The sequence below is a fragment of the Microtus ochrogaster genome, chromosome X (genome assembly GCF_000317375.1).
Source record: "Microtus ochrogaster isolate Prairie Vole_2 chromosome X, MicOch1.0, whole genome shotgun sequence".
NCBI classification, from domain to species: domain Eukaryota; kingdom Metazoa; phylum Chordata; class Mammalia; order Rodentia; family Cricetidae; genus Microtus; species Microtus ochrogaster.
In genome coordinates this window covers 57,085,916-57,096,747 of record NC_022026.1, presented here as the reverse complement: position 1 = coordinate 57,096,747, position 10,832 = coordinate 57,085,916, and the positions used below count along the sequence as shown (strand labels likewise).

General features: G+C 38.7%; 1 protein-coding gene across 4 annotated transcripts in view; it reads right to left on the bottom strand.

Annotated features, from left to right (window-relative positions):
- Window positions 1-10,832, bottom strand: part of Phf8 (PHD finger protein 8) — a 104,743-nt gene that overhangs the window by 69,441 nt on the left and 24,470 nt on the right. For all 4 annotated transcript variants that reach the window (XM_026784821.1, XM_005358883.3, XM_005358884.3 and 1 more), the window contains exon 8: window positions 8,420-8,582. In XM_026784821.1, coding sequence (XP_026640622.1) covers window positions 8,420-8,582 — 163 coding nt within the window. The remainder of the gene's footprint in view (window positions 1-8,419; window positions 8,583-10,832) is intronic.

The following is a 10,832-nucleotide window of genomic DNA, read 5'->3' as shown; positions in this document are numbered from 1 at the left end:
ATAGAATAATAGAAATGGGTTAGATCAATATGTAAGAGCTAGCCAATAAGAGGCTGGAACTAATGGGTCAGGCAGTGATTAAAAGAAAAAAAAAATTCAAGGGATCCTAACAAACCAACCTTGGAAAAGATGTACACAGTTAGAGGACTGACAATTCCCAACTTCAAAACTTACTACAAATGTATAGTAATCAAAGAATTATACATTATCATTAGAACAGACATATAAAACAACGGAAGATTTAAGATCCAACATATACATGCACATATGGTCAACTGACTTGTCCTGATTTGTTTTTTTCCATTTGATTTTTTGGTTTTGCAATACAGGGGAGCAAGCCCAGGGCCTTAAACATACTATGGAAGCACTCTACCACTGAACTACAACTTGAACCTCAGATCAAGCAATTTTTGAGACAGAAATCAAGACAATTCAGTGAGAAAAGAATTATTCTCAGGATAATCTGGAACAACTGGATGCCAACAGGCTGAAGAATGAAACTAGATCCTCACCTCAAACTATATTATATAAAAACAAACTCAAAATCAACAAAAAGATCTAAATATAAGAGCCAAAACTAAAATGGAAACTGTGACACATACTCAGAAAGCTAAGGCAGGAAAAATGACAGGTTTGAGGCTAGCTAAAGTACAAAGCAGACAAAATATAATCTGAAGGAGACAATGTCTCCAAATAAAAACCCTACAAAATATTTATAAGTATTCATGACCTTGAGTTACCAACACTTATAGAGATATAAGTATATATATATATATATATATCATATATATTATATATTATATAAGTATATATATATGTATATATATCATATATATTATATAAGTATATAAGATCAAAAAGCTAAGGCAGCAAGGTCACAGGTTTGAGGCCTGGTGGCTAGCTATACAGTAAGACTGAGTACAACCTGAGTGAGACAAACAAACCCACAAACCACCCTGTAAACCATTATGACAATATATAGGATACTAATAACATGAGCAAACAAATGTAGTAATATGAGTGGCGGGGCTGCCTTCCCAGCACCCCGCTACCCGCACGGCTAGCTTATGCCCGGAAATAACAACACACAAACCGCATTCTTTCAATCACTGCTTGACTCTTTAGCTCTAGCCCTTTTCTCGGCTAACTCTCGCACCTGGACTAGCCCATTTCTAATCATCAGTGTGTAGCACCCCAAGGTGCGCTTACCGGGAAGATTCTAGCCTACGTCCATCCTGGGTCGGAGCTTCATCGCGTGTGCCTCAGAGAGCAGAGCTCTCGCCTCTGCCCGCACGAGTGGAGCATCGTGTCTCTCTGAGGCGTCTGCCCCTGAGAGGAGAGCTGTCGAGTCTCTGAGCTCACTTCCTCTTCCACCCAGCATTCTGCTCCTCCCACCTACGTTCTAACCTATCAGGTCAAGCAGCTTCTTTATTAAATCAACCAATGACCTTCCTCCATCAAACAAAGAAAAAGAAACTGGACAAGAAAAAACAGATAAACTGGATAGAATTCATAACTTTCATGTTTTATAAGACACTATCAAAGAATGTCAAAAGACTCAACTCTTCAAAAAGAGGAGCTCTAGGTAGTTAATGACTGCTGAGAGAGAGAGGGAGACACATTCACTGGTAAAATAATCTTCCATGCTCATGTAAACAACCCTCATTTAAGCAACCCTCATTAAATGCAGGAGCACACACACAGATGTGAAACTAGGAGGAATACTTGTTTGAAAAAAGGAATTCAGCAGGGGGAGAGGATAACAGAAGATAATGGGGTGCATGATTGAAGTATATATATGTGTGTGTATGGAATTGTCAATAAATCAGTTTCTAATGTATTAAAAAATAATGTCAAAAGGCCGGGCGGTGGTGGCACACGCCTTTAATCCCAGCACTTGGGAGGCAGAAGCAGGCGGATCTCTGTGAGTTCGAGACCAGCCTGGTATACAAGAGCTAGTTCCAGGACAGGCTCCAATACCACAGAGAAACCCTGTCTCGAAAAGGCAAAAAAAGAAAAAAGAAAAAAAAATAATGTCAAAAAACAAACTGAAGAAGAAAATTATTTTTGAAAATATATCTGATATAGGTATAGTAAAAGAATATAATGAACCCTTGTAGCAAGAAAAATACTATTTAATCAGTAAATGATTCCACAAAAATACCAAAGCACAAAGATCTATAAAGTACAGAAGTTGTTTTCAAGATGGTCAACATTAATAATCATTAGGGAAAACACAAACTAGAACCTCAGTGTTACACCACTACTCACACTAGGATTGCTATGATCATAAAAATAGAAATGACAATCATTGTAGAAAATATGAAGAAATTAGAACCCTTTGCTATCTGGATGTAAAACAGTACACATATATACTTTGATAAGAGCTTAGCAGGTCCACAAAAAGGCACACTATGGAGTTACCACATGATTAAGGCATTCCTCTCCCAAATAGATAAACAAGAAAACTGAAAATACAAGGCGAACATATACCTTATCTAAAATACTTCAGATCAGAAGTGTTGCAGACTTGAGACATTTTTAAAATTTTGGAATATTTGCAAATACATAGATATCTTGAGGATAAAAAGAGTTATTCTGGGAATGAGACCCAAGTCTAAACAAATTATTTATGATTCTAATGTACTTTAAACAAACAGCCTGAAGGAAATTTTACATACTTTAATGCACTTATGTCTTTGAGCATGACCCTATCACATTAGTCAGATGTGAAATTTTCTATTTGCAGAGTTGCTTTGACTCTCAAAAAGTCTCAGTCAGTAAAGTACTTGGCATGTAAGAACAAGGACCTAAATTCAGATGCCAAGCATCCATGTAAAAATCTAAGCACAGCAGTATGACTACAACTCCAGCACTGGGGAACTTGGAGAAAGAAGGACTTGTCAGACTTGTTACAGTTAGTCTAGTTTAGTGAAAAATTATGTCTCAAAAATAAGGTAATGGGCCGGGCAGTTGTGGTGCGTGCCTTTAATCCCAGCATTTGGTAGTCAGAGGCAGGTGGATCTCTGTGAGTTCAAGGCCAGCCTGGTCTATAGAACTGGTTCCAGTACTGGCTCCAAAGCTACAGAAAAACCCTGTCTCAAAAAAACCAAAATAAATAAATAAAAATAAGGTGATGGGCTAGAGATAAATGGCTTGGGGATTAAGAAGATTGGCGACTTTTCCAGAGAACCTGGCTTCAATCCATAGCACCCACATAGTAGTTCACGACTGTAACTACAGTTCCAAGGGATTCAATTGCTTAATTCAGAGCTCCAGGGGGACAAGGCAAGCGTTTGACACACATACTTACATGTAGGCAAAAGACTCATACAAAAACACTATAATTAAAAAAATAAGGTGAAGGACAACTGTAGAAGACAGCTGATGTCAAATTCTGGATTCCCATGTGCATACACACCAACAAACACTTGTGCATACATAGCGAACTGTGTACATACACTGCACACAGAAAATAAACTCATAAAACATGATTTCAGACTATTACATACTTTTGGACTCCCAAGTGTTGGGATTAAAGGCATGCATCACCACTGGCTGGTTAGATTCCAGATTTTTCATTGGGAATATTCAATTCACTATACTGGCACAATAACTTGTACACAAATACTCATAGTAGCATTGTTCATAATAGCCAAATTTATTCCATGCTAGGATGTCTGACACATAATTATAACCTGGTGTAGGAGTTCCTTCTGTTTGTGCCTTGTTATCATTGATTAATGAATAAAGAAAACTGCCTTGGCCTAGTTGATAGGGTGGAACTTATGAGAAAACAGAACTGAATGCTTGGAGGAGGAAGGGCCATGGAAGACACAGAAACAGAGAAGCCATGGATCCTCCACATCAAACTGACGCTGGTTAGAATCTCTGGTAAGCCACTGCCATTAATGGAGATGGGTTAAACTAATGTGTAAGAGTTAGCCAATTAGTAAGAACTAATGGCCAAGCAGTGTTTTAATTAATACAGATTCTGTGTGGTTATTTTGTGTGTAAGCTAGCTGGGCAGCTGGGATAAACAAGGAGTCCCGCTCCTCATGAAACAATAACCCCAGCTGCTCAAGAAGCTGAGGCCTGACTGACTAGACTATGCAGTTAGCTCAGTACCAACCTGAGCAACTTAATGGGATCCTGTCTCAAAAAAATAATAAAATAAGTAGGATAAAAAAAATGAATAGTGGCTGTAGAAATAGCTCAGTGGTAGAGTACTTACATAGCATTCACAAGGCTTTGCATTCAATCCCCAGTACCAAGATAAAAAACAAAATAGAAACAATGCAAATGTAAATAAAAACAAACAAAATGTGGTTGGAGGAAGCATATGAACAGTATGGAATAGTTTATCAAGGCATGACAAGGCTGTTCACTTTTTTCCCCATTCAAACTCACAGCAGCTGTGATTACTTGTGTACGAGATTGGGCTCTCTAACATGCAGTCACAGAAGGATGAAGTGTTCATGGGGTCATCCTTCCCTTTGAAAATTTATATGCAATTAATGGTTGATAAAGAAAGAGATTTTCTTCAGTAGTGTAGCCACTAGTAAGGTTCCTAATATGCTTCTGTTAAAAACTCTAAGGAAACTTACTGTGTTTCACACACACAAAAGTAAGCTGGGCAGTGGTAGTACATGCCTTTAATCCCAGAACTCGGGAGGCAGAGGCAGGCGGATCTCTGTGAGATCAAGGCCAGCCTGGTCTACAGAGTGAGTTCCAGGACAGCCAGGGTTGTTACACAGAGACACCCTGTGGGAAGGAAGGAAAGGAAGGAAGGAAGGAAGGAAGGAAGGAAGGAAGGAAGGAAGGAAGGAAGGAAGGACGGACTCTCAACAGACGACTCTAAAATGGCTGAAAGACACTTAAGGAAATGTTCAACATCCTTAGTCATCAGACAAATGCAAATCAAAACAACTCTGAGATTCCATTTTACAACTGTAAGAAAGGCCAAGATCAAAAATACTGATGACAACTTACGCTGGAGAGGATGTGGGGTAAAGGGAACACTTTTGCATTGCTGGTTGGACTACAAGCTGCTACAGCCTCTTTGGATATCAGTATGGCGATTTCTCAGAAAATTAGAAAACAACCTTCCTCAGGACCCAGTAATACCACTTTTGGGTATATATCTGAAGGATTATCAATCGTACCACAAGGACTTGTCCTCAATTATGTCCATTGCCTGTCATAGCCAGAACCTGCAAACAACCTAAATGCCCCTAAATACCAAAGAATGGATAAGGAAAATGTGGTACATTTATACAATGGAGTGCTACACAGCAGAAAAAAATAATGACATCTTAAAATTTGCGGGCAAATGGATGGAGCTAAAAACACCACATTGAGTGAGGTAACCCAGATCCAGAAAGATAATCATTATATATACTCACTCATAGGTGGTTTTTAAACATAAAGCAAAGAAAACCAGCCTACAAATCACAATCCCAGAAAACTTAGATAACAATGAGGACCATAAGAGACATACATAGATCTAATCTACATGGGAAGTAGAAAAAGACAAAGATCTCCTGAGCAAATCAGGAGGATGGGGACCATGGGAGAGGTTTAAGGGAAGGGGAGAGAAATGGAGAGGAACAGAGAAAAATGTGTAACTCAATAAAATCAATAAAAAAAGAAAAGGGAAATATGTAACATATTCATATAATATAATACTATTTTGCAGGGACTGGAGTTGTAGTTCCAGTTGTAGCTGGTAGAGGTCTTGCTTAGCATGAGCAAAGCCTTGTATTTGATTTCTAGCACTAAACAAATGCAAAAATTAGGCATGGTAGTACAAGCCTATAACCATAGTACTCAAGGAGATGGAGGCAAGTTCAAGATTATCCATGGCTACACAGCAAATATGAGTACATGAGACTCTGTTACGGGGGGGGGGGGAGACTGTTTTGCCATAAAAAAAACAAAGTGGTAAAGTAAGGTGTCACATGTTTGTAATCACATACTTTTGAAGCTGACAAAATATTTCAAGTTTGAGGTGAGACTGGACTACAGAGCAAATTCCAAGATCACATGAAGCTGTCTAAAGAGAAAACAGGGTAGGGGGTAAACACTTGTAATCCCACCACTCAGAGAAGGTAGAGGCAGGAGAATCAATAGTTCAGGGCCAACTTCAGCTACACAGCTAAGTTCAGGGCCAGCCTGGGCTAAATGAGATCCCATCTCAAAAACTATTAAACTGACAACAAATGCTGTGACATGAACTCTGAAAATATGCTGAGTGAAAAAAGAACAAAAGACAACAATACATTTTATGGAACACAATCACACACACACACACACACACAATACTCAAAAGAGGCAAGTCCATAGTAAAAAATTTGTTGTCAACAGCCTGGGAGAAAAAAAAAAGTAACTGTTTCCCCCTTGGGAAGGTGAAATAGACAAGATCTCCTGAGATCATTGGGAGCAGGGGGTGAAGGGAGAAGGGAGGGGGGCAGGGCAAGAGGAGGGGAGAAGGGGAGTGGTGAGAACTTGAGGGAATGAGATAGTCGAGATGGAGGAAGGACAGAGGTGAGAGCAAAGAAAAAGATAGCTTGATTGAGGGAGACATTATGGGGTTAGAAAGAAACTTGGATCTAGAGAAACTGCTAGGAATCCACAAGAATGACCCCAGCTAAGACCTTGTTGTGATCCAGCTGCCCTCACACACCCCCCCCCATCGACACTGGAACTTCCTTGTGGTCTGTAATTGACAAGGATGTTTGTGTTCTTTCTGGCCCGTGGGTCTCCACAAAAGCAGTGGAGGTATAAAAGGCTTTAGCTCTGGGAAAAATAAAGGTTGCTGTTCTTCCTCCTAAAAGGAGCCTCTTCTCGGCATCCAGGCCGCACCAGCAGTGCAGCAAGATCCTAAGCAATGGTGGAGAGAGGGCCCAATCTTGACTTGCCCTATAGTCAGACTGCTGAATATCTTAAATGTCACCACAGAACCTTCGTCCAGCAACTGATGGAAATAGAGGCAGAGACCCACAGCAGAGCACTGAGCTGAGCTCCCAAAGTCCAGCTGAAGAGTGGGAGGAGTGAGAATATGAGCAAAGAGGTCAAGACCATGATGGGGGCACCCACTAAACAGTTTACCTGAGCTAATGGGAGCTCACCAACTCCAGCAAGACAGGAAAAGGAACCAGCATAGTACCATAGAATGTGGCTGACAGTTGTATGGCTGGGGCAGACAGTGGGGCCATTGGCAGTGGCACCAGGATTTATCCCTACTGCATGTACTGGCTTTTAAGGAACCTATTTTCTTTGGATAGATACCTTCTTCAGCCTAGATAAAGTAGGGAGGGCCTTACCCTCTCTGTGGAGTGGATAGGGGCTGGCAAAATGGCTTTGCTGGTAAAAGCAACATGGGCTAGATAATGCAAAGAAAGAACCTTATAAAGTTAAAGAAATTAAATGCTAAATTAAAACTCTCCCCAACTTTTCAGGTCCATGTAATTTCACAAGAGAAGTCCAGTCACTTGTTTATCATTAGCTGAACAAGGTAACTCATGCCTTTAATCCCAGCAGTTGGGAGGGAGAGGCAAATAGATTTCTTTGAGTTCAAGGCCAGCCTGAATTTTAGAGTGAGATCTTATCTCAGAAAACAGTAACAAAATCTTTAAAATATTTATTTTGTTTTGTTTTTAAATGGAGTTTTACTAAATTGCCCAGGCTGGCCTTGAAAACACAATCCTCCTGCCTCTGTATCCCAAGTACCTAAGATTCCAGGTGTTTTTCACTATGCTCTCATTCAATAAATATTTTCACTATACATTTCAAGAAAATTCAATGTTAATCCTGATTAAAAAATCAAGGAACATTTAAATTGGACAGAGATACCTTGTTCATAGAAGACTCAATTAGATTCCAGATATCAACTCTCCCCAAACTGAGACAACAGGGCTATTTCTTCAAAAATAATGTATATACTTGGCTCAGGATATAGCTCAGTACAACACCTGCCTAGCAAAATACAAATTCAGACCTACGTGAGACCTAAGAATTCAAGAAGTAAAACCCAGGCATGAACTATTAAGAAAGAATGTTTCCATCCTGGGTCATTCAACGTTGTTGACTAGAACATCAGCCTTGAAGTTATTATCCCTAGAGTCACAGGGCTGACTCTATCTATCTATACCCAATTTACATCAATCCAGTATAAAGAGGTCAATCAACCTCCTCTTGCCTGCTCTGCCATGTGCAGCCTCCACAAACAACCACACTACCTACTGGCCACCGTATAAATTTTCTTGAGGTCTAGTTCTTAACCTCACAGATGATGAGAAAAAGAGATCTCAGATAATGAGATTAAATTACGGGCAGGATTTGGTACAGTGCCACCATCTCCCTTCTTTCTGCCTTTCCCATCCTCCCACCCTCTCCTCTAGAGGGACTCAAGAATGACCTGTAGGAATGAAAAGTGTTTGTCCTTGCTTCACAGAACACTTGTAGCACTTTTCCACCTGGTCACCAAAGAACATCTCGTTCTGATTAGAGGAACTGCTCCAACACTCAAAGAGAGTCAAATTAGCATTTGTGGGGCGGATCAGGTAGAAGATCTTCTCACCCTAAAAAAAAAAAAAAAAAAAAAAAAAGATACCATAACAAAGATGTCAAGCAAAGTCCTTCTGGGATAAGAGATGTTCCAAAGGGCCAAATCTCTTTCCCATCCTTCACAACCATAGCAGTATTCCAGACCCATTTCCCATTTTTTATATCATTTTTTATCCACTGCTGAAATTTTCTTCAAACTTATGAAAACAACTTGAAGGAGGTATTTAAATCAAAACTGTTTAAGTTAGGAGAAATAAATGCCAAATACTTACTCTTATTTCAGATGTAATACCAAATGAAAAATAGCCTCTATAGGTAAGATCAATACTACTAGTCCTAGAATTCAAGGCCATATTACTGATGAGAAAAAAATTGAATATGCCTTTAAATGCCAGTTACACAGTGTTCCTTCTCACACCTGCAATCAAAGTTATTAGTTTTAAAAGTTTAGTAATTGCCCAAGGACTTCTAAAAGGTGATTTTTCATTAGATGATTATCTGTTGGAAGAATATTTTATTTCCTAATTGTGTTTTGCTTGGATAATCACCTGATAGACAAAATTTGGTGGGGAAAAATACCTAATATATTATCAATTTAAACATAGAAAACTATTATATTTGTTACAAAAATAGTATGTGTACTATACAACTGGAGAAAATTGACAGTCCTCACAGATTGGCTAATAATAGTATTATATCAATTTCCTGATTTTGATAACTATCCTGTAATTAGTTAAGAAATACTTTTGTTCTTAAGAACTATATAATAAATTATCAGAGATAAAAGAGACACTATGTCTAAAACTACTCACAAATGTCTCAGGAAAAAGTATACAGTCACTTTATTTCATTTGCTTTGGAAGAAGAAAATGAAAGCATTTGTGAATATGGATAAAGAACAGAGAAAATCATCTCATTATCCTTGTATTTTTCCATGAAAATATTAAAATATGCACTTGCATAACAGCATTTTCATCTACATGTTCCAATTCTTCATGATAAACCAATAAAAACAACTAATTGAAGATGTATGATCATTTTGCCTAACAACCATGAAGCAAATTTTCTGTTCCTTCCTTGGTTCTTCTGATAAGATAATTAAACAGGATAAAGAGTGGTGAAAATAATCAAAATTATTTAAGAAATGTTTTCCTAACTGCAAAAATCTTTTATAGCCACCATACAGTAATTATAAAATCATAACAACCCACTAAAAAGAAAATCATAGGAATTATTACTTTGAAAAGAATTGTAGCCGGGTGATGGTGGCGCAAGCCTTTAATCCCAGCACTTGGGAGGCAGAGGCAGGCGGATCTCTGTAAGTTCGAGACCAGCCTGGTCTACAAGAGCTAGTTCCAGGACAGGCTCCAAAACCACAGAGAAACCCTGTCTCGAAAAACCAAAAAAAAAAAAAAATTGTAATATGTCTGTTTTATCTGTGGCCATTAAGTAGCTATATAATTATCAAAATTCACAAACATATAAATGAATTCTTTGGTACAGATATTAAAGTTTGGGGGAGAGAAAACTCATGTTATCAAGAATTTCTAAAGAAAATACAAACATTTTCATACATATTGGTAGAACAGAAATACTAGAAATTTCTAATATTAGAAATAAAAGAAATTAGTTCCTTTAAATAGGGAACAGTTGGGACTATCTTAAGGAATCTATTTTAATTCAAACTACTTCTGCAGTGCTAGAAAAACAAAGAAACCAGAGTCTTGCACATGCTTAATAAGCACTATATCATTAAGTTATATCCCCAGACCTCAAAAAAAGTATTGTTTTAGTGCTGAGGTGCAGTCCAGGGCCTTTTGTTTTTTTGGGGGGCAGGGTTTCTCTGTCTAACAGGGCTGGCTGTCCTATGGAGACCAGGCTGACAACTAGGCACACATCTGAATCACAGACATCTGCCTGCCTCTGCCTCCCAAATGCTGGGATTAAAGGTGTGCACCACCACTGCCTGGTTCACCTAGCACCTTCTTAGGCATGCCTACCTCCATCACCATGAATTTTTTGTTGTTGTTCTTCATTTTAGTTTGAGGTTTTTTGAGACAGTAGCTCATGCTTTAGCTCAAGTTGATCTGAAATTTATCATGTAGCTCAGGCTGACCTCTAACTCATGGCAACCTTCTTGCTTCAACCCTCCAAGTGTTGAAATTCAAGGCCCAAGCCACCTTCAAAAGCATTTTTGCTTAAGCACCAAAATTAGAGGCCCCTCTACCAAGTAACAAACCTTGATAGAGTTAATTATGGTAAAG